This window comes from Suricata suricatta, chromosome 2 (assembly GCF_006229205.1).
Source record: "Suricata suricatta isolate VVHF042 chromosome 2, meerkat_22Aug2017_6uvM2_HiC, whole genome shotgun sequence".
Classification (NCBI taxonomy): Eukaryota; Metazoa; Chordata; class Mammalia; order Carnivora; family Herpestidae; genus Suricata; species Suricata suricatta.
The window spans coordinates 91387302-91412913 of NC_043701.1; the positions used below are offsets into that span (position 1 = coordinate 91387302).

The window sequence follows — 25612 nt, forward strand, 5'->3', positions numbered from 1 at the left end:
CCTCACATAGGACAGAGGTTTCACACCTGGAGAAGAATAACCAAAAGGTAAGAGTCTTCCAATGTCTCCATGCACCACCCTGCCTGTGAAGTAGGAGTTTCACTTAGAGAACCAAGACATCATGTCCCCACGCCCTATCTGCTCAAGTAGCAGCACAGGGATTTTTCAAGGGAGAGATAGGCTGTAACAACAGAGCTACCAACCTCTCCCAAACGGGAACTCACCTTATATGGAACTGACTGTGAGCAAGTTTAAACCTTAGGGTACTTTCAAAAAAAAAAAAAAAAAAAGACTATCATCATGCTAAGCTATTTAGAGGAGAACAAAAGGCTAAACTGTTAGCAAGCTAGTTTACCCAGGACACCTTGGAAAGAGATGGGTAATAAGAGCTCACATGAAATCACAGCAAACTTCCAATACTGGCCTCAAAAACAATTGCAGAGGAGGCAAAGTTTAACTGAATCACGCTCTAGAGCATTTTACACCTCAGACATTGTCAAGGGAATAGAGTTTATCAGTTGGGTGTAGTAACAGAGACAGATGATAAGAGATTACAAAAGAAAGACAAGAGGAACCCCACTAAAACCAATGGCATTCCAGGGTGACTATATTCATGCGCAAGTGAAGTGATTTCAGAGACTTCATCAGGTACAAGGAAAAAAAGACTTCACTGAAACAGACCAGCAGAGTCACATACAATAGCAACAATAAGTCCTGAGGAAATGAGAAGGAGACCGTCACCACCTAGAACTGATAAATCATCTAAAGGTCTACCAACCAGTGACTGGATAAAGGAAATGTTTTTCCGCCCTAAAAAAAAGGAAGTTTCTATTACTAACAACATAATGGACTTCAAAAGCAATATGCTAAGTGAAGCAAATCAGAAAAAGACCAATACCTTATGATCTCACCTATAAATATAACCTAAAAAAAAACACAAATCAAAGATTGATTGACGGTGACCAGCAATAAGGATACAGTGGGGCAAAACATGTGAAGGCAGTTAAAAGGTATATTCAGTGACAAAATAAGACCTAGGGATGTAATGTACAGCATGGACTATGGCATCAAGTTGCTTAAAAATCTTTAAAATCCTAAGGATTCTGTAACCATGTCTGCTGACAGATGTTAACTTATTTAGGTGATCATTTCACAATGGAAACAAATTTGAAACATTATCTTGTACACCTGAAACTTATGTTGTAAATCAATATACCTCGAAAAAATCTGTCTATGAATTTTAAATGTGAGAATTCAAAAATGTGGAATTTCATACTAAGAATGAAGGCATAAAGAAACTAGGAAAACAGAAGATACAATGAGATGAAAAGGCACAATATGAAACACCACATGCAGAAGCAGCAGCCCAGAGACAGAAATTTATAGCTGTGTATGTCTATACATAAAGAGATAAGGTTGAAAACCTACCTGAAGACTTAACACTTCTAAAGGTTTTTTAGGGAAAATAAAAGACTTAAACTAAATCAGGATCTAAATTAGGTATAAGTAATAAAAAGAGATTAGGGTGAAAATAAATAAAGTAGAAAGTAGAAAAATAGAAAAAAAATCAATGTTCAAAGTTACTTCTTTGAAAGAATAAAGAGGATTGACAAATCTTTAGCTAAACCAAACCAAAGGAGGGGGGAGATTCTAATTAGTGTAATCAGGAATCAAATGATGACATTCTACCAACCTCACAGAAATAAGGAATATACAACTATGAACAAGTATAGTTCAGAAAATTAGATCAAATTTCAGTTTTATAGAGTACATTAACCACAAAAACATATTCAATAACAATTTAAATATACCTTTACATTAAGAAAGCTGAATTTGAAATTTTAATTTCTCACAAAGCCCAGGTGGCTTCACTGGTCATACCAAAAATCTTGAACACCAATTCCTCACATTATTCCAACAAGTAACATAGGAGAGAATGCTTTCTAACTTACTCTATAAGGTGAGTATTACCCAAACTAGACCAAAGGCATCATAAAAAAGTACATTCACATAGATCAAAACCCTTGATGAATAGAGATGCATAAATCTTCAACCAAATACTAACAAATTTGGCAACCAAGTGGGATTTATTCCATGAATGAAAAATTGATTCAATATATCAAAACATCATTGTCATATATTATATTAATAAAGGGGAAAAAATAAACACCACCATGTAAACAGATGCAGAAATAGCAACTGACAAAATGCCACACTCCTTCATTAAAAAAGCATGCAACTAATTAGGAACAGAACTTGCACTAGCCAACAAAGGGTGACTAGGAAAAACCAATAGGTAACATCATATTTGAAAAAAACTCTTTTCACTTTCATACCAGGAAAAAAAAAATAAGCTTTATTTTCTGAGAACTACAAAAAAATTTCCCAAGCTCCTATGTAAAAGCCAGTGTCTCTACCTACCCACTGGCACCTATCCCCTTTTCAAGTCTTTCGGCAACAGTGTGCCTTCTATCCTGCTTCGTCAACTTTTATTCCTTTACTTAACTATCTTCAGTAGCATCCAAGCAATCTGGGACATCTCCCATCAAGTCTTTCTTTGATCACACTTATCTTCTAGCTATGACCAAATTACCCCTAGTGAGGTTCAAACAAAACTCTGTTAATGAAGTATATCTGCACTCCTTAGAATCTCCAATGTCTGTCTCTTCTCATGTTCTCTGCAATCTACTTCAATGAGGATTTTATCTCCCCATATCCACAAAAATACTTTTACAAAAATTACCCATGACCCCCATACAGCCAAATCCAATAAGGAGCTCTATCTTCAAGAGCATCTGTTCACTTGGCTTTCAGAAAGCCTTCTCAAACAATCATCTCACTCCCACACTCTAAATCCTTAGGGTCTCACTCTGAATGGTAAAATATTCCCAAGCAGAGACCTCAAAGTTCTCTAGCTACCCTCATTCTGTAAGTGACTTCCATACCTCCATCCTAGAACATTCTCTTCAGGTCTAAACTTTCAATATCCAAATATCCTAATTAACTACTTAGATCAAGAGATACACCTCAACAGTAACATAGTGAGTACACTTTTGATTTCACATATACCACAGTCCATGTCTGCTCTTCCATACACTTCCCATCTTCATAGAAGTCAGTTCTATTCTCCTAGTTATTCTTGTCAAAAACCTTGGTCATCATTCATTTCTCTCCTCTCATATGCCAAATCGAATCCATCAGCAAGCCCCATCACCTTCAAAATATACCATTTCAGCACAGTGTTCACTGCCTGCACTGTCACAATCTGAACCCGAGGCACCCATCCTCCCTCCCTCAGATCTCATCCAAAAAACAAAGGCCATAAGACATTAGTATTTTTAACTACATTAAAATAAACTGGAAGAACATGATTACAAGGCATATAACTGGTAGAGTACTGGTGTGCATCATATATAAATAATTCCTAGAAATCAGCTTTTACTTAAAAATAAAAGTAGGGGCAAAAGACCTTCATGGGCGATTCAAGGAGAACACATAAATCTTCTAAGTACTGGAAAAAGTGCCCAACCTACTAAAGAAGTGCCAAATTAAACCATTCAGAGAAAGCATTCACCACTAACTGGGAAAAAAAAGGCCAACAACAATATTAAATGGCAAAGACAGGGCTCTAACTCAAACTCTTGTTATACCGTATTGAGTAGAATTTATACAAGTTTGGTAACTAACTGAGCATCAGCTGGCAAAACTGGTGACGTGCGTCTGTCTGTACTGTAATGAAATCCTTGGCTCACGTGCTCAAGACATTAATAGTAATGTTCATGTTAGCAATGCTTGCATTGGCCAAAATTAAAGAAAACATATGGTCATCAACTACAAATAGATGAAAAGTGATATAAAGCAGTGATTGTCAACAGGCAATGGCTGCACAGATTCACATGAATACATTTCCCTTTAATGTATTTGGGAAAAAATGCTGTCAAAATAAAAGCAGAGAGAAGTTAAATGATACAAATAGGTATTTTTTTAACAGGAATATGAAAAATCATACAAACCTACTATACCCTTAAGGGATAAAGCCTATCAAAGTGGGGGATGGGGGAAGCAAGAAAATAAAAATAAATTTCAGGGTAATGGTTAGCCATGTGGGGGAAATAAACAAGTTCAGGGTAAGGATATGGTTTAACAGTGACCAGTGATGGTGGTATATCTGGAGGTGTCCCAAGTGCTTTTCATGTTCCCTTTTTTTAATTTCTAAGAGTATATTTGTGGACTCTCATTCTGACTGCTAACAACTTCTCAAGAGGAAAAAAAATACTTACTTGGGATGTTATTATGGTAGGATTGGTATATTTCCAGACTTAGTAAGGTTTAACTGGAAGCTTAGAGATTGGTTATAAAGTAGCACTATAGGAAGACCATTTAAAGCACAAAGTGACTACTAGTTTACTCAATAAAATACCCATGAAAAGAGTCACATGTCGAAAAGATGCACTTCATAGCTGTTTCCATAGAAAGGGGCATTTGTTCAGAAACCTAAATCCTCATTTATATCAATCTTTTCTGCAATTTGAAGTATCAAAAGTAAGACACAAGTATGAAAAGGTCAGTTAGGTGCCTCTAAAATAGAGCTATCTGGTTAGTTTGTTATATGAAGCATAACTCCAAGTTATCAAATACACGGTCTCAGTGGGAATTAGCCTAATAAGTCCTGAATGGAAGCTTAGCAGCTCAGCACCACAGTGATTACTTGCCTCTCGAGCTAGTCTATTAAAGTATTTCCACATGCCAATGCATGGAAATCATAGATACAAATCGCACAATGTGGAGAAATGAACCCCACCTCTTCTGTTTACTTTTAAAAGCAAAATTGAACAATACTTGTGCATACACCAAGCAGGTGCTGACACGCATTCCTACTCACCTATCTTCATTCAAGCTAATTATGACAACATACTATAGAAATCCTGACTATATAATTACAATTTCATTTAGCTGAGTTGTCTTTATTCTGAGACGGCTTAATGAATGTTTGCACCATCGCATCTGCAAAGCTAATCATTGGGCATTATGAGATTTTGAATATTTCATATTTGATAATACAGTAACTCCAATCTCATTTTGTGAAAATAATTTGTTCAAAACAGAAATGCCAGTATTTTAGAAAAACCTACCCACATTTCTCTATCACTCCAAGTGCCCCTAAAAAAAGGGTATGTAGCAAGAAGAAATAAAGGCCCCATTTGATACACTCAACTTTAATTCCTGAAAATGAAAGTAGTACCATTTAACTTATATTTAACTTGATCAAAAGTATTCTGCTTAGATGTTCTGGATGTTTAATAAGCCTTATTACATTTTTATCCCTAGATAGACCACTATCCCTTCATCTGCCCCCTTCTCCAACTTCTTTTAAAGGTTAATACATGGAATATACAGGGGTAATAGTTTTAGCTAAAGAAAACAAAAGCTTTTCATAGCCTTTTCAACATTGGGAACACAGCAAGTTTTAACTCATTCCATATAGTCAGGGAGTATTTCACTACCTGCCCTGGGCACTTCAACTTTTGCTCAAATAAGCCTTGAATTCCCCACTAGATACTCAGAATTCAAATTTTCTCACAAATCAAACTGCTTCCTTTAGACTCAGGACTTAATACCAATATTTCCCTCCAGTAAGATACAAAATCCAATGGCCCAGGAGTCCTTATTACCTGACCCCTACCCAACACTGAACTCTGACCTTCAACGCACTCGATCATGATCAAAACTAACCGACAGAGATCCAGCACACTTTACTATTAGCCATGGTCAATTCTACTCAAGATTCTATGTTTGGAAAATAACATCATCTGCCAAGTCATTTTTTAACTCTTTAATAACAAGCCCATAATACTTTGCATGAATTTCTAATACTGGGTAGTCAAATAGTATATTTTTCCTGATGCACACAAACTAGCTTTTACTTCTCAAGTTTTCTTTAATCATTACTAAGTACAGTCCTGCTGTAATATACAAAGATTGCCCCCCCCCCACACCCCACCATCCGAATTTCTATTTATTGGGTTACTCTGTTTCTCTTCAGAAAAGGACTCAACATATTTTCTAACCAATGATGCTAACCATCCTACAGGGCATGGGATAGCCCCCCAACAGGAAGTATCTTACCAAAAATGTGTAAGATTGTACCAAGGTTGAGAAATGTTGTGTCACTTCGATATTCAGATAGAGCAAGAAACTAAAGTCTGGAAGTCTACTCTCAGATACAGAAATCCCTGTTGCCTTAAATACTGGAAAATCAACCCAATATAGTAAGTGTACGGTACTTTATATTAGGTCAGCAGTAAGATGTACCTTAGGGTCAAGAGTTGGTAAGATCACAAGCAGTTACAATTCTTTAGGTAACTACTATTAACACGGGTAGGTCTGCCAAGTTCGGGCAAGCAATTCAGTGTCTGAGAAGATGCTTAGGTCTGGGAGAGCAGGAGCACTTTAAAAGAGATGAGGTCTACTGTCAGGGAATGGCAAAGAAAAATTAACGCATCTACAACTACACATGTCTTATACCCTGGCTCACGTCATCCAATCAGGTCCAGCCAATCCAGTTTCTTAAACTGCCCCCCCCACCTCACTTCTTTCTCTATTTCAGTCTGTTTTCACCACTTAGGTGGATCACTGCTGTATTTCCCAAACCAACCTCAGTTTCCTCAATCTCCTACACTCAATCTATCAAACCAGGGAGACAGTCATCTTTCTAAACTTCAAGTCTTAGGTTCTTTCCCTTGGATGGAGTGACAGGAAGATGCTGTCTGTTCAATGTGAAGTTGAACATACAAGGTCTGGAATTATATCAGAGAACTATAGCATGAGAGAGATCTCAGAGAGAATACGTCAAGTGGGAGTTAAAACAGGTACTAGCAAATGCTTCGTACTACGTAAAATAATCATCTAACAAACTTATATGTTGGAGCATTCTTTTTATACAGTACTCTGGAAGAGACAAAAACAGAGAGACTGAGAACCTATCAACAGTTGACCAGGATTAGAAAGAGAGCAAGGGTCTGAGTACCAAGCAGCAGCAGGAGGAAATTGTTTGCAGTGTTAGAAAGTTCTGTTGTGACTACAATCATCTCTACAGGTGTAGACACTCAGACTGTATACTCCCCCACAAGTGGATTTTGCTGCATGATAGTTTTCAATTAAGTAATGTGAGCATGATTTTGATTGCTCAGACATACTTTGTTCAGTTATAAAAGAAGCCAAAGGCAATGGTTCGAGTGTGGGAAGATGTATCTGAAAAGAGTGGTCAGAAGAAAAAAAAAAACAACAACAGCAGCAGCAAAGACTGCCATCACAGAAGACAAAGTAGAGAGAGTTGCAGAGGACGATCTGGTTAACGCTGTCAAACATAGCTAAGACATTATATGACATGTGTTATAATAGAGTTCTTTTTAATGTCAGCCATCTGGAGTTAGCACAGTCCCCACAGCTCACAACCAGACTGCCCTGACTTTAGACACCAGACACAAGTAGGATCCCCACATCACATACTCTCCCGACCAAATGGCTGCAAATCCAGGAGATTCTCACAACCCCCACTGAAGTTCACCAAAACTCCTAGACACCAGGAAAATGATTAGAACTACATTTTGTTCATCATTATTTAGGATTACATGCTTATGCCCAAGGATATGTGTCAGACCAGAGAAATGTAGAGACACGTGGCGGGGGGGGGGGGGGGGGGTCTTGCAGAGCTCAGAACACAGCCTCTGCAGTGCCCTCTCCCCATAGCATCAGCACATCGCTGTCCAACCAGGTAGCTCCCCTGAGCCTCAGTGTCCAAGGTCTGTCATTTTGTCCTTACGAGTAACTGAATCATTGACGAGTAACTGAATCATTGACGAGTAACTGAATCATTGTGCGGTTGAACTCAGTCTCCAGCCCTATTGCTCTCCCCCGAGGTTGGGCTGGCTCAAGCCTCAAACCTCCAATTGCCATTGGTAATTAGCCATCATTAGTATTTCTGCCGACCAGCCCAGATCCTGAGTGATCTCATTAGCATAATCCTGGGGAGATTCAAGTGGATAGCGAAAAACAAAGACCCTCCTATTACTTAGGAAATTCTAAATAGTTCAATTCTTCCTTGAAGGAACCATGTATAAAAGCCAGTCAGCTTACTTATCGTATAACAGAATAAAAGTGCACATATAATGTGGGACTGAAAAGTTAACAGGTGATTTTGGACATAGGAAGAGGATAAAGAAGCCAGATGGCTGGCTATGCACTGAGAAGTAAACTAAAGGTGCAAAAGCGAGACCAATAAATGTGACCTGTTACTGTCAGAACTTGATGAGGGAGGGGAGGATAAAACATGATTCGAGACGCAAGAATAGAGGGGCTTAAATATGTGCAAGTAACTATGGAAATGTCTTCCCTCAGGAACACATTTTGAGGAGGTTGCTTTCCGGATGCACTATCATTTTCAAATTCCTGTTATTACTGGCAGTTTTGTGTAAGTGACAGCTAGCTTCTTAGTCCTAAAATGACTCTCTCACATTTCCATGTTCCAACTTAATTTACACTTTCCAACATCTCCCTTTTAACAATGTCCTTGTTACTACTTCTCCATCTCTGGACTTCTAATTATGCAGAAATATACAAATAATTTATACATAGTAAAAAGCTTCTAATCTCAACAATAGGGCTGACAAAACATTTTGCAACACCTCTTGTAATGTAAAAAATAATTAAGGAGAAAATGTTATTAACAACTTTTTTTTCCCCAGTTTGATTTTTAAAGTTTTTCATTTTTTAATTACTTTTTTAGGGGAGCCTGGATTGTTCAGTTGGTTAAGCAGCCACGTGGCCAACTCTTAGTTTCAGTTCAGGTCATGAACTCACAGCCATGAGATCAGGGTTCATATCTGTCTCTCCATGCTGAGCATGGAACCTGCTTAAGATTCTCTCTCCCCTTCTCTCTCTGTCTCTGATCCTTCCCTTATCTCTCCTATTCTCTCTCTAAAAATAAATAAACTCTAAAGAAAAATAATTATTTTAGAACTGTGACTCATGAGGTAACTAACTCCCTAGGACTAACATCACAGCCAGAATCCAAGGAAGACAGTGGAGATGTTTTTGAGTTAATAAGAGGCTTTATTTTAAACAAATGAGAAAGAATGAGCAATTCTATCTTGAGACTATGCTGTTTAGTTTATAAGAACTATGGTCCTCACATTAAGATCCAGCTACCCATTTAAAAGGTAAACCAGATACAGTACAATAACCACTGTGTTAAGATTACACAAAATTGTCTGTCTATCCCAGCTTGGATTCTGATGGGTAGGGGAACCTTCCCTGAGAAGTCCTAACTATCATCTAGACATAAAGTGAGTACACAATTTGGCTTAACATTACCATAAGGTGGATAAAGCCTCAAGCCAAAAATTAACATAACGTGATTCCAAAATGGTAAAGCCCTCAGGATCTCTGGCAGAACCAACACAAATCTGCTTCAAAAACACATCCTGATCCCACACCCAAAGGATTCCTACTGATGAGGTCCTGCCAAACATGGGCCTATAGTACCAATTGCTGAACAGAGGAAGAAATAAATCTTGGGTCAAAGAAATGAAGAAGTGAAGAGCTACCAAGAATTATATTGGCTACAATGAATTAAGTATTTATATTTAAGTACTCAGAGAATATAAAATCGTGAGAAAAGGGGCCGGGGGGGGGCAATGACAGTTGACAGTTGAAAAGGACCAAATCAAACTCCTAGCAATTTAAATTTTAATCATAAAAATACTTCACCAAGAGATTATATTAGGACTAAAAAATGAAAACTGGGGCTACTCAGAAGACACTACCCACCCCTACACACACATACACACACACAATAGAAGAAAAAAAACAGATAGGAGTACAGGGTAAGATTTACCACCCATACAGTGATTCCTAAGTAGAAGCCGTAAGGTCGGAAATGGGACAAGGTCAATATTTAACAGTTAATGGTATGGAAGTTTCTAAAATTGATAAGATACTAATCAAACCTCATGAATAAATCCAAAGCAAGGGAAGAAAAAGAAATTCCTATCTAGCCATACCATAGAGACAATGCACAATACCTCTGAGTGACTTTCAGATCAACCCGATAGACACTGTATAGACAAGATGGCAATGTAGCAGGAGACTTGCCTTATCCCTTGAACACAGCTAGGTGACTATCAAATCACACCCCAGAAGCTGACCTGAGTCCTGAGAGAGCAGACTGCACAACTAGAGGGATAGAAGAGGCCACACAGAGGAAGGTGTGAAGTGTGGAGACATGGTTTGGGAGAGAAACACACCATGGGTGTCATGGAAGGAAAGCAGTCCCGGCTGCAAAGGAAGTTAAGACACAGAGAAAGCAGGGCGCACAGGGACACACACAAGGAGAACGCGTCCCCAAAGCCATTGGCTGGGAAAATCAGAGAGGCTGATTTTCTTGAGTTTCACCAGTAGGGCCCAAAAACTGGAGTTTTAGAGGTTGGTGAGCTTGGCTGGGAAAGATACCGGAGAGCACTGCCCTGCTCCTGGGGAGAAGGCAGGCAAAGCACCCCAGGAAAGACTGAACGATCTGAGGACAACCTCAGGGGCTCAGGAAGAGACAGTTCACTCTTCTAGGGCCTGTGAGAGGCGGCGGTCACAGAAATGCCTGTCTGCAGACAGGCGGGAACCACTTCCCTCCCCTGCCCTCAGCACAGGCACAGAGACACCGGCTGAGGGCGGCTAACCCAGACACTGCCTGTTCAGCCTGCTTTGTTCCAACCCCAAGCCCGGTGCTCTGGCTTACCTGCCCTTCTCAGTCAAACCTATATCTGTCCCGGTATGGCGAGACAGCCCCCCACACACCCGACTCCCCTGCAGAAGACCAGTGCAGGCGCCCTAACACAGTATGTCTTTAAAGTTTAGATTTTAAAAGTCATCATTAAAAACAAACACTATAAAAAAAAAAAAAAGGCATCAGGCTTGACTGGGATAGAGCCCAAATGCTCTATGATGCACTGTTCCAGGTGGACAAGCAACCTGGAGACAGAGTGTATGGGATCAGCAATGTGAAATACGCCTGCGATGCCTAGGGGGAAAGTACCTGATCTTCTGGGGGAGGAGGGCGCTTCCCTGACAGCAGCAAGCACAGAGACTCTTCTGTGGGGACAAAGGGGCTGGCTGGTGCCATTGCCCTTCCTGGCCCTTCAGCATAAACCAGCTTCACTTAAGAGCACAGCGCCAACCAAATTCACTCAACGGCACACCATTGGCTGTCTACCCTGCTTAAACGAAGCCCTGACCCCCAGCACTCTGCTGGTACTCCTGGTCTCAGACAAGTAGGCCTGATGCCTAGCACAGCAGGCCCCTTCAACCGAAGACCAGCAGAAACCTCTGCTCACACCATGTCTTCCAACCAGAGTTCTGTGAGGCTTCAAGTCTAGAGGAAGCAGCATCAGGTATCATTTAACAAGCAGACCAGACCGCACCTAGTTAAAACTCACCACACTCTGGCCAAGATCCAAACCCTGCACACTACAGGCAAGGGGACCCTTCGCAAATGACTGACCTGAACAACAGAGCAGCCAAAACACAGCAGCAGACTGCATGCAGCACCCACCACACACACTGCCTGAAGCACCAGGCCCTCAACACTTTACGATCTCTCTTTCATAAAGCCATTAGTCTCTGGAACAGGAAACATAACAGGCTTCTCTAACACAGAGAGGAAGACAGAGACTTTGACAAAATGCCAAGATGGAGGGGTATGCATCCCCTAAGAAAGAACAAGCAAAGGTCCAGCCAGAGATCTAATTGACACAAGAAATGTGCCTGGTGGAAAATTTAAAGCAACAATCACAAGGATACTCACAGAGATTGAGAAAAACATGGAGGACTCTTACCACAGAGATAGAAGAGCTTAAAAAAAAAAAAAAAAACAATCAGGAAGAAATGAAAACTCCAACAACTGAGATTTGAAACAGATCGGATGTCATGATAAAAATATAAAGATGAAAGAAGCAGAGAAATGAATTATATAGCAGAGAAAATTATGGAACACAATGAAGTTGAACAAAAGGGAGAAAGAATTCTAAGACATGTGAGTAGACAGGGAACTCAGTGACTCCAACACATATAGTAATTTTTCTCTCAGAGGAGTCCCAGAGGAAGAAGTGAGAGAAAGGGGGGGGGAGGGGCAGAAGGTTTATTTGAGAAAATAAGAAGTAAAAAGTGCCTATTCTGGAGAAGGAAACCGACATCCAAAGTCAAAAGGCATAGAGAACTCCCTTTAAAATTAATAAAAGCAGGCCAATACCCAGAAATACTGTAGTTAAATTTGCAAAATATAGAGAATAAAAAAGATCCTAAAAACATCAAAACTTACAAAAGAGACACATAAAGCTAGCCGCAGATCTCTGCACAGAAACTTGGCAAGCCAGGAGGGAGTGGCATAATATATTCATTGTGCTGAATGAGAGAAATCTGAAGCCAAGAATACTCTATCCAGCAGGCTATCATTCAGAATAGAAGAAAAGATAAAGAGTTTCCCAGACAAACGAAAGGAGTTTGTGACCACTAAACCAGCCCTGTAAGAAATACTGAAGGGGATTCGTTGATTGGAAAATAAAGATTAAAATTAACAAAGACGCTTCAGAAATGACAAAACAAGTAATAAAATGGTACAAAATACATATCTATCAATAATCACTCTGAATGTAAATGGACCAAACACCCCAGTCGAAAGACAGTGTCAGAATAGATAAAAAACCAGGACCCATCTGTATGCTGCCTACAAGAGACTCATTTTAGATCTACAGACACCTGACAATTTAAAGTGAGGGACTGAAGAAACATTTACCATGTAAATGCCCATCTAAAGAAAGTCAGAGTGTGTGTGTGTGTGTGTGTGTGTGTATAGACAAACCACACTTATTTTTTTTTATTTATTTTGAATGAGAGAGAGAAAGAGAGAGAGAGAGCACGAGCAAGCATGAGCAGGGGAGGGGCAGAGAGAGAGAGAGAGACAGAGAATCTGAAGCAGGCTCCAGGCTCTGAGCTGTCAGCACATGTATATACTACTTAAAAGTTATTCTATTAGCATTAATTATAAAACTCAAGAAATTTCAACAAATCTGCACAACAAAAAAAATCAGCAAGTGCTATCCATGCTAATGTTTTATAAAGTCATCAGTTAAACTAGGACATCTTAGCTTATTAACTGGAGCAGTAGGAGTGTCCTCTTAACTTTCAGGCCGACTACCCAAAGTATCGCTTTATGGACAATCTTGGAAATAAGATCTCAAAAAGAATAATCAACCAAAATTCCAAATGTGTCATTTCTATTCTGAGCCTGATTGCTATTTTTCCAAAAGGTAACATAGCTAAAGGCCTCTAATTTTATTTGCCTTGTAGTAACCACTTTAAATGATCTGCCCCAACCATACAGTCCTCCCTAGGAACTTTTTCAAATTTGTCAAGTTTCACTCTGTTTCCTGAATGGTTTAAACCCTATGACCTTTTCTTCCTTATTTCACTTCTAACTGATCATCCTGCCTCTACCACAGTCAAGGAGCCTGGAGAAAAGGAACGAGTCACAGAAGTAGTAGAAGGGTCCTGATCAAGTTTTGAGGTCAACTAGCGTACCTCTGTCACAATTTTCATTCCATCCACACTGTATCAAGATGCCATTTTTAATTTACACAGAAGAAAACTGCTTTATGTGATTGATGGAATTTTTATACAGGTTTAAAAGGAATTCATGTTGTAGGGAGACAAGATAAAATTAGCATCAATTTTCTGACAAAATTACTGTTATATATAGATAACTAAAGACAAAATCAAAAAGTATCTTTTCCAGATGGGTATTTTTTAACTCATCACCCACGTGGCCAAGAAGGCTTAGAGGACTCCTTCCATTGGTCTATAGTCCTAGATGTTATAACTCATCTTAATAGCTTTTTATTTTTAAGAACTTAGCACTCTACTAGTAGTTACTACCTAATTTCCAATACTAAAAAACCCCACAGGTATTAGCATCTGCATTTTTTTTAAATGTATATTTAGAAAGAGACAGAGAGACAGCGAAAGGAAGGGCAGAAAGAGGGGGAGAGAGGTAAGCCCCAACAGGCTCCATGCTCAGCACAGAGCCTGACTCAGGGCTCAAACTCATGACTGTGAGATCATGACCTGAGACAAAATCAAGAATCAGCCACTCAACCAACTGAGCCGCCCAGGCACCCCATCATCTGTATTTTTATAAGAAAAGGAAAGAAAATGGGCTTGAAGAGGTTGAGAAAGTTGCACATACACCACTAATTAGAAAATTTAAAAAGGGGCTAAGCCTGTCCAACTCCATAGTCTACTGCTATTATGCTATTCCCAGTGTGTACAGCACCTTGCACTGTTTCAAATTTAGACTATAAACCTATTACCTTATTGTTAGGATTTTATCTACTAATCTAAGGACAAAACAAAGATGTTCTAGACGTTACAAAAGGTCTTTTGTTATCCCGTCTTCTTTTGGTGACATAGAACACACCTCTAAAGGGTGTGAAAACCTTGCCTGGTTATTTGTGCTGTAGAGTACAGTTCCAAAAAGTCAAAACACACTATGAGTGTGATCAGCCAAATTTGTGATAATTATGTGTGTCCTAGACTTGAGAATTTTCTTAGGTATTTTCAGGTAAGTGCACATTGCTTCTCATTTATTCAAGGTGCATTCATGGCCATACTCTGAAGACAGTATTATATTTTTCTCCAAAAAGCTCATGTTACGATGAGGGAATGGACTGTATGAAAAGATAAATTCCAGTACAATCTCATGATTGACAATAGTGTAAGCTTCCTAAAAAAATAAAATAAAATTTGCATGATGTCTTTAGGTCATCATGCCCATTTTTTTAAATTTTTTTTAGTGTTTTTTTTATTTATTTTTTTGAGAGAGAGAGAGAGAGAGAGTGAGCAGGGGAGGGTCAGAGAGAGAGTGAGACACAGAATCTGAAGCCAGGCTCCAGGCTCTGAGCTGTCAGCACAGAGCCTGACTCAGGGCTCGAGCCCGCAAACTGCGATGTCATGACCTGAGCTGAAGCTGGATGCTCAACCGACTGAGCCACCCAGGCGCCCCTCATCGTGCCCATTTTAAGTAGACACTTAAATAGGATTTCATCAAAATCCAGCAAGTCAATATTTGCTATTGTATTTGCATCATGTATCCATCATCTTCAGAAGTATAAACACTTACCCCATGTTCCTTAGCAGCTGTGACAACTTTCAGAAGGACATCTTCTTCAACAAATGGTCTCACAGCATCATGGATTATCACAACTTCTGGCTTGGAGAGGTCAGAGTCAGGCTGGTCCTCTGCCAGTGCTTTTAGTCCATTGAAAATTGACCTGTGACGGGTCACTCCAGCTTCAACCAGGGAGATACGCTGATGCTGGTACTTCTGAATGATACTCTTCATTGCTTCCATATTCTCTCCAGTTACTGCCACCACAATGTCCTTTATCCAATATACTCTAAAATGAAAGTGTACATATATTTAATATAAACTGAACCTTCTAGAAGTTAAGCTAATAACAAAGTGGAAGTAAATCATTTTCATGTATTTTATCAGGTCTAGTAAAAAGGCTGATAAGCAGTGAAGATTTCACACTATCGATAGCAATAGATGTAGTTAATGTTTTATAGTCCACAGTCAAATGTTTTCTATATAAATACTATAGAATAGATACAAATTCTAGAGTAAGTTTGAATTCTATTATCAGTACATGGAGATAAAAGAATACAGTAATAGCCCTTTAAATTGATTTTTTTCCAAACAATTTGTTCAATGAAAAGGTACAATTCAAAGCAGTTTTGAATACCAGAATTTCTGTTTCTCTCAAGAAGTCCAATGAATTACTAACAAAGCTGAATAATCTAACACAAACTTTGCCTACATCAAAGTGAAACATCATAGCTTCAACAGGGAAACTGAAATTAAATAAATATAAGGTTCAAAATGATAAACTTTGTAATAAAAATAAAATTAAAGAATTAACCAAATTGAGCCAAAATATTAAGCAATTTTTGTGTTATAAAAAATTTTTAAGACTGTTATATTGCACCGCATACTCCATAGCATTGAGTGGCAACTGCATTAAATCTTAGTGGACTTCAGGGTTCCTGGGTGGCTCAGTCAGTTAAGAGTCCAGCTTTGGCTTGGGTCATGATCTCACAGCTAATGGGTTCGAGTCCCGCATCAGTATCTGAGCTGACAGCTCAGAGCCTGGAGCCTGCTTCAAATTCTGTACCTCCTTCTCTCGTTCTCTCTCTCTCTCTCTCTCTCTCTCTCTCTCTCTCTCTCTCTCTCTCTCTCTCTGAACCCCCCCTGCCCCCCCACTAATGCTCATTCTCTCTCTCAAAAATAAACATTACAAAAAATTTTTTTCAGGCAGACTTTTCAAACACCACCACTAATAGAGCTTGATGTCCTTACAGACTCTATGTTCTACAGCCAACAGGCTCAAAGCAGACAAGCTGCCTCTGACCCATGATATCAACTCTGAATAAACAGCACTTTAAAATTAATTAATTCATGTCTTTTGATAAGTCTTTTACAAATATCTTTTCCATTTCTGTCAGGTGCCTTTTAGTTTTGTTGACTGTTTCCTTTGCAGTGTGGAAACTTTTTATCTTGATGAGATCTAATAGTTCATTTTTGCTGTTAATTCCCTTGCCTTTGGAGATGTGAGCAAGAAATTGCTGCAGCTGAGATCAAAGAGGTTGTTGCCTGCTTTCTCCTCTAGGGTTTTGATTGCTTCCTGTCTCATGACTCACTTGCAGCAACGTGGATGGAACTGAAAGGTATTATGCTGAATGAAGTTAGTCAGAGAAGGACAGGTATCACATGTTTTCACTTCTATGTGCATCTTGAGAAACTTAACAGAAGATCATGGGGGAAGTGAAAGGGAAATAAATAGTTACAAACAAGGAGGGAGGCAAACCACAAGAGACTCTTAAATACAGACAACAACCTGACAGTGAATGGGGAGGTCGGGGAGAGAGGAAAATGAGTGATGGGCACGGAGAAGGGCATTTGTTGGAATGAGCACTAGATGTTGTATGTAAGCCAATTTGACAATAAATTATACTAAAAAATAAAATTTTTTTAATTTACCCTCAAGTTAGTTAGCATACAGTGCTATAATGATTTCAGGAGTGATTTCCAGTGATTCATCCCCTCGGTATAACACCCAGTGCTCGTCCCAACAAGTGTCCTCTTTAATGCCCCTTGCCCATTTAAGCCCATCCTCCCACCCACACCACCTCCAGCAACCCTGTTTGTTCTACTTAAGGGTCCCTTATCCTTTGCCCGCTCCCTGCTTTTATATTATTTTTGCTTCCCTTCCCTTATGTTCACCTGTTTTGTATCTTAAATTCCTCATATGAGTGAAGTCATATGATATTTGTCTTTCTCTGACTGGCTAATTTCCCTCCAGTTCCATCCACATTGTTGCAAATAGCAAGACTTCATTCTTTTTGATTGCTATGTGTGTGCGTACACACATGTGCATGGGTGTGTGTGCGTGCGCACACACACACCTTCTTTGTCCATTCATCTGTTGATGGACATTTGGGCTCTTCTCATACTTTGGCTACTGTTGGTAGTCTGCTATAAACATTGGGGTCCATGTGCCCCTTTGAAACAATACACCTGTCTCCCTTGGATAAATACTTTAGTAGTCCAATTGCTGGGTCATAGGGTAAGTTCTATTTTTAGTTTTTTGAGGCGCCTCCATACTGTTTTCCGGAGTGGCTGCACCAGTTTGCATTCCCAGCAGCTGTGCAAAAGAAATCCTCCTTCTCCACATTCTCGTCAACATCTGTTGCGGCCTGAGTTGTTAATTTTAGCTATTCTGACTGGTGTGAGGCGGTATCTCATTGTGGTTTTCATTTGTATTTCCTTGATGATAAATGATGTTGAGCATTTTTTCATGTGTCTGTTGGCCATCTGGAGGTCTTCTTTAGGTAAGTGTCTATTCATGTCATTTGCCCATTTCTTCACTGGATTATTTGGTTTTTGAGTGTTGAGTTTGATAAGTTCTTTATAGATTTTGGGACTAACCCTTTATCTGATATGTCACTTCTCTCATTCCACCAGTTGCCTTTTAGTTTTGCTGATTGTTTCCTTTCCTGTGCAGAAGCTTTTTATCTTGATGAAATCCCAACAGTTCATTTTTGCTTTTGTTTCACTTGCCTCTGGAAACAAGTTGAGTAAGAAGTCGCTACGGCAGAGGTCAAAGAGGTTTTTGCCTTCTTTCTCCTTGAGGACTTTGATGGCTTCCTGTCTTACATTAGGTCTTTCATCCACTTTTAGTTTATTTTTATGCATGGTGTAAGAAAGTGGCACAGGTTCATTTTTCTGCATGTCGCTGTCCAGTTTTCCCAGCACTGTTTGCTGAAGAACCTGTCTTTGTTCCATTGGATATTCTTTCCTGTTTTGTGAGAGATTAGTTGGCCATAAGTTTGTGGGTCCATTTCTGAGTTCTCTATTCAGTTCCACTGAACTGAGTATCTGCTTTTGTGCCAGAACCATATTGTCTTGATAATTACAGCCTTGTAATACATCTTCAAGTCTGGGACTATGATGCCCCCAGTTTTGGTTTTCTGTTTCAATATTTCTTTGGCTATTCGGGGTCTTTTCTGGTGCCATACAAAGAACTCTTAGCCTATGAGATACTCTATGTTCATGCTAGACAATTAAAATCCTAAGCACATTTTTCAGAGATAGAAGGATCTGAAAATTACTGACTGAAAGGAATTTTGTTTATGTGAACATTTGGTTGATTTACCTCCAACCCTCTGTGATAGAACCAACCCTTTCCAAACACCAAAGAGCTACTTTATAGGCACACAGGTTTTTTATTTTAAGTTCATTCCTTTAGCATGTATTTACTAAATGAGGATGGTAATAAACAAATCCTAAGCATTGAGAATACAATGAAAATAAACACTCCCTTTGCAGAGCTTACAGATCAAACCAAGAACCCCAAGGCACAAGTTCTGATCAAGTACCCTGAAGAAATCTAGGCTCCAAAAATGCATGTAAGCAGACTATCCAAATAGCACAGAGTAGGCCAAGATGATATTCCCTAAGGAAGGAGAATGTGCTGTAGGAATGTGTGGCAGGAAAAAAAAAAAAAAAGGCAAAGGAGTATGAAGTTCTGCTATAAGCCAAAGCCATGGCAAGGTCTTAAGGGCCAGGAAGCAAATGAAGTCAAATAGTTTCAGCAATGGAAGAGGAGGAGAGTGTATGAAGAAGCTGGAGGTGCAGGCAAGAGCCATAATGGGCTAGGCCTTTATTACATGCAGTCAGTAAGAAGTATTATGGAAGAGTCTTAGTGTCAATTGTTCTTTGTTTTGTAGCCCATCCATCCCCCATCCCTTTCATTACAAACTTAATTGATTACAGTGTATTCATAGTTTAGAATTTATACTGTACTTAAACACCCTCCCAAGTGACAAGTGACAGTCTGTCACCTCTAAATGTGAAGCTTCCCAAGGTTCTGTCTTCACTGACAAAAGCTGTGACCAAGGCACTCATCTCCTCCATTATTAATTGCACCAGCCTCTTCGCTGGTCTCTTTCCCATATTTATCCCAACATAACACATTCTCAGCACTTCTGGAGAATTTTTCTCAAGGGCAGACCTAAAGTTACCCCGTGCTGCTTCTTGAGTGGGACCCTGTAAGGTCAGCCTACTTGTCCCTACACCACTTCATCTCTCCAATGCCCCTCTTCTTTACAGAGGACATTTTTCTCTCACATCCAGGTCTTGGCTTATGCTACTTCCTTGCTTCCCAGCACACCTACCCCACCACAGGGTGGATCCAGATGGGAAGCTCAGTCCCACCCATATTCAGTTGTCAGTTCAGATATGGCTTCCCCCAGGAAACTTTCCCAGTCGTTCTGGAGACAGCATCCCTGGCTCTCCACCTCCAGACTACTCTTATTGTTAGAGAGACTTATCATCTAACTGTACTGTCACCTTTTCTATCTCCTTCACTAGGCTAACAAATCATCGAAAGCAAAGTCTACACCTCAGAGCTTAGCACAATCGAAACCAAGGAGTATTAGTAATATTAATAGCAACCAAGATTGATGGCTTGCTCGGTGACATGCTCTATGGAAAGCAGTTGCTTGCAATATCTCATCTAATGTATCAGATCACAGGAAGTCACTATTATCAGTTTATAGAGGACACAGAAGCAGTGACCTGCCCATGATCTCATACTTAGGAAATGCAGGAACCTGGGTGGAACCAAGTCTGATTTTGGAGCACACTGTTAACCTCTGCAAATGCACTACCAGTCTGTGAGAAGGAGGTGGTAATATTATGTCTGTATCCATTGTGTCTCCAGCACTTCATTTATCTTCTTAGTGATGAACCATATAATACTGCTGCATTTGTGATCAAAATGACAAGTTTACTGTATTTCTCATCATTCAAGCAAAAACAAACATGTAACGTTTGCCAGGCAATATGCTAGACACTTGATACACTAATGAACTAAGACTGGCAGAAATCCTGACCTCATAGACCATATGTTAGTCAGTATTTGTTAAATGAATCCATGAATAGAGAAGATTTAAATAACTAGAAAGGAGTAAATTATTGGTTTTGTAATTGTTTAAGCCTTTTCTCTGTTCATGGAGTCAGTTAACACATTTGACATAATGGTCTGTGATATGCTCAAGGTTATAGGAAAGATTAATTCTGATCAAATACTTTTCAAATTATTAATAAATCATCACCATAAGGTTTCTGGTTTTATTTTTTAGAGAAATGTTAAGTACATGCTCAACTAAATCAGTAGGCAAAACTGTTGTACAGTCAAGAGCTTAATATGTACCCTAAGCTATTTATCTCTTCATAGTGTATTTTACCAGAAAAAAAATCATTTAAAAGCAACTTTTAAAGATCTTATGATGCTATTTTTTTCAGAAAAATTACTTCCAGTTAAATGTATTTAATACTGATTAAGAGGGAGAAAGACCAGACATTACTAGACTCAACAGTCATTCAAATACCTGCACAATGAGACAATTAATTAATCAACTCCCAAAGATAATTATTAGAATGCCTTCAAAGAGCTATAAAATAATTATGTTCTCAAGTCAGTCAAAATAGATGTAAATAATTAGATAGACCCAAGTCCTTTGATTATTTCCAAAAGTTGTAAGAGACTCTAAGTAGCAAAGTCTTTTAAATTACTCTTTCTCTAACTATAGATTAAGGCCTACTAGTGTGTCAATTTAGTGAGTCTGGATTAACATTTTTGGGTAAATGAAATAGAAATTAATAGAAGAGTAAACTTAGAATGTATAGCCAATAGCACAGGTTTTCTTCAAATTCAAATATGTTTATATGTGTGTATTTAAGTATGTGTTTGATGGAGTCATGATGCAAAATATTCTTTTAAAAAGTCACAATAAAAACATTTTAGAAGACATGGTTTTAGACCACTCTTAAGAGATAACGGGATTACAGCATTTTGTTCAGCAACCAAGCATACACCAAGCACTTGCAATCCTTTTTAAGTAGTATTTATATTTCAAAGGATTTATTCACATTCTTCTCTAGTTATAGAATTAAGAGACTTTTACAGTATTAAAGTTTAATAAGCTAGAAACATGGGACTGAGAAGAACCTTAACTACCCCACGCAGCACCCACTGAACAAGTATTTGCTGAATAAATGAATCTGGCTGACCTCCTTAGTGGAAAGCATGTCCACACAGAACTCCTATAGCCAGATTTTTATCAAGTTCTAATTTCTTTCTAGCGCATTCCATTGGCAAATACCAAGGCTAACACCTACAGACATTTTGAGGAAGAAATATCATTTTTCTTATTTTCTCCCAAAATGCTAAAAAATCACTTAGAGCATTCTGCTTGAGTAGCTTAACCTCAGTTAAAAATTGAAGATACACATGGTTTTTAAATAATGGGGGGTGGTGCCTGGGTAGCTCAGTCGGTTAGGCATCTGACTCCTGGTTTCAGCCCGGGTCATACTGCAGTTTGTTGAATTCCAGCCCCACATTGGGCTCTTTGATAACAGTGAAGAGCCGGCTTGGGATTCTCTCTCTCTCCCTTGGTCTACCCCTGCCACACTCATGCTGTTTCTCAAAATAAACTTTGTAAATAATAAACAAATAGATACATGGAGTGCCTGGATGTCTCCATTAGTTAAGTGTCCAACTCTTGATTTTGACACAGGTCATGATCTCACGGTTGGTCAATTGGAGCCCCACATCAGGCTCTGAGCTCAGCATGCAGAGCCTGCATGGGATTTTTCTCTCCCTCCCTTTCTGTCCCTCCCCAGATTGGCCCCAAAGGACAGTGGCAGCTAGGGCTGACTGCCATGACCGTCTTCATAGAGATTGGGCCTGTGGATTGTACTGTGGCCATAATTGGTAGATTTACATCTCTCCATATATATGCTGGTATTTTAGCAGCCAACCATTGTTGAGTTGGCGTGAAGGGGCTGGTTCCCAATTACTCTCACAATGTCAGGTCTCCTTATCAGGTCCCATAAAGACTTCCTAGTTGAAGTCCAACCTACCAGTCCTAATCGCTTCTTGAAAGGGCTTCATGGGGGTCTTCCCACTGGCAATTTAACACAAAGATCTCGTCATCTGATGTACACAAAACACAGTCCTATTGTATTTTTAATACAAAATAGAGACCTACTTCTTCCCTTAACTTAGATTTCACCCTTTTCTTAATGATGCATTAAGAAAATGTTTTAAGGTCAAATTCACATATTTGAACATATTCATTCAACTCAGAGTACCTTAAGTGTCTTTTTCTTTCTGAATCCTTAATTCAATTAGTCACTAAAACCTGTCTATTCCTATCTAAAGATTTCTTCTGTATTCTCTACTCCAACTTTCAGTTCAATTCAAGCTATCAACATTGCTTATGTGAATTAACATGTATATGTTTATTTCTATCTTGTTTCAATACAATTTTCAGAGGTTTTAAGAGTATGCTAGAACAAGTACACAAGAAAGCAAAAATTAGAGACAATCTGAAAACTCAGAAAATCTACTAAGCCATGAGTACAAACACTTCAACACATACACCAATCAGCTGGGAAGATGGGGGAGTAGAGGACCCTAAGATCACCTCATTCCATGGACACAACTTAATAACCATATCAGTGTAAATAGCCCAGGAAACAACCAACTCACTGGCACTACAAACTAATGGCAGGGGAAAGGCCACACCAAAGGGAAGGGCTGAGGAAGCAGTCTGAAAGCAAAACAGGCCATGCAATTCGAGCTGGCAGCACAGAAAAGGGCAGAAAACAGATTTGCACACCAGGAGCCCATGAACTGGGGGAATGAATCTCCTTAATATTTTCTATTGAGTGAGTTGAGTGAGGGCCAAATTTCACAAGTTTCTAAAACAAGCAGCCCTTCATGGAAACCAACTTGACAATAAACTATAAAAGAAAAGGGAAAAAAAAAAAAGCAGGACTTAAAGCCTGGGATTTTAAAAATCCTAGGCTTGGCTCTAGGAGAGCCCAGAAAGCTTTAGGAAGCAGATTCCCCACTCTTCAAGAGACAGCAGGATAAACAGCCCATACAGATCCAGTGTAGAGTCAGCAGTTTGAAAAATGCTTGGGGCCTACTGGAGGGAGAGCAGCCTGCTCACCTCAAAATACAGCCGGGAGAAACACATACCACTAGGAGACACCTCTAGGAGCAAAGCAGCTGGTAGATGCTATTTCCCTCCCCAGCTCTGCAGCATAAACCATGGCCACCTGTGAGAACCAGCACAGCACTGACACTCACAGCCTAACGTGGCTGCACAAAGCTCCACTATGCCATGCCACCCCCACATGCTTCAACAGACCCACCCCTTTCCAGCCACTCTTGCCTCCATCTCCCTGCTGTGGGCCCTCCCCCAGAAGACCAGCACAAACACTGCCAACACCACATCTGACCTGAGCATTTTGTAGGTCCTCAGTTTATGCAGCGGTGGGTACAAGTCTCACTTCGCGAACAGCCCACTGCACACCTTACTGCCCCCAACAGGCAGAGAGGGTCTCTGCCTGCAGACAACTTAACTGAAGGAAAAATAGGCCAACACTCAACAGCAGAGTAGACGCAACACACATAGACAACATTCCATGAAGCTCCAGGCCCTGGATAACAGGGGACACTAAACTACAAGGCAGTAAAGGACCTATTCTTCATAAGGCCATTATCATAGGAAAGTCAGCTACTTCTCTTGCTCTCAACACAGAGAAATAAATACACAAAGTCAAACAAAATGAGGAGACAAAGATAGGTTTCCCAAATGAAAGAACGGGACCAAACCACAGCAACTGTCCAAAGCAAAAGAGATCTAAGTATTATGGCCGAGAAAAAACTTAAAGTATCTTCAAGATACTCACTGGACTTAAGAGTGAGACCCTTAACAGATTTAAAAAAAGCAACTGTCCACTAAGAACACAGTAAGTGAAATTATAAACATACTTGATCGAATAGCAGGCTAGATAAAGCAGACAAATGATTTAATGACCTGGAACACAGACTAATGGAACATAACCAAGCTTAGCAAAGTATAGATAATTATGCAGATTGAGAATAGTCTTAGAGAATTCAGTGACTGCAAGCCTAATCTCTGCATTACAGGGATCTCATAGGAGATAAGGCAGCAGGAAACTTATTTGGAGAAGTAATAGCTGAAAACTTCCCTAATATGGGAAAGGAAGCATATCCAGATCTAGGAGACACAGACACTCCCCCCGCCCACAAGAAAATTTCAACCCAAAGAGGTCCACACCAAGACATACGGTAATTCAAATGGCAAAAATCAGTAAAAGGAAAAAAAATTTTAAGCAATAAAAGACAACTGTTCCATTCAAGGGAACTCCATAATCCTATCAAGGCATTTTTTAGCAGAAACTTTGCAGGCCAGAAGGGAGTGGCAAAATATACTCAAGGTGCTCAAAGGGAAAAAGTCTGCAACCAAGAATACTCTATCCATGAAGGCTATCACTCAGAATAGGAGGAGAGAGAAAGAGTTTCTTGAAAAAAACTAATGGAGCTCATGACCACTCAACCAGTCCAAAAGAAGTATTAAAGGAAATTCTTTGCGTGGAAAAGAAAATCCTAAGTGAAGAGAATGAAAAGCAAAAACATATAAACCAGTAAAAATAATCTTTTCTGTAAAAGCTATTCAAGGGAATCATTAAATACAAAAATGTAAAATATGATGCCATACACCTACAACAGAGGAAGAAGAATGGACTTAAACTAAAGTGACCATCAGTATCATACAGACTGCTATATGTAGATGTTATATAGAAACCTAATGGCAACTACCAATCAAAAACAAGTAATAGATATGCAAAGAATAAAGAGAAAGGGTTTGAAGTATACCACCAAAGAAAGCCAAAAAATCATGAAATCCAATCAGGGAAGGATCAGAGAAAATGTACAGAAACAACCACTAAACAAGTGACAAAATGGCAATAAATAAGTATCAATAATTACTTTGAATGTGAATGGGCTAAATTCTCCCACGAAAAGACATAGGGTGACACAATGGATAAAAAAAAAAAAAAAAG

General features: G+C 39.3%; 1 protein-coding gene across 1 annotated transcript in view; it reads right to left on the reverse strand.

Moving 5' to 3' along the window:
- CRPPA (CDP-L-ribitol pyrophosphorylase A) overlaps positions 1-25612 on the reverse strand; it is a 189599-nt gene that overhangs the window by 153793 nt on the left and 10194 nt on the right. The window contains exon 3 of the mRNA XM_029919056.1: positions 15224-15500. Coding sequence (XP_029774916.1) covers positions 15224-15500 — 277 coding nt within the window. The remainder of the gene's footprint in view (positions 1-15223; positions 15501-25612) is intronic.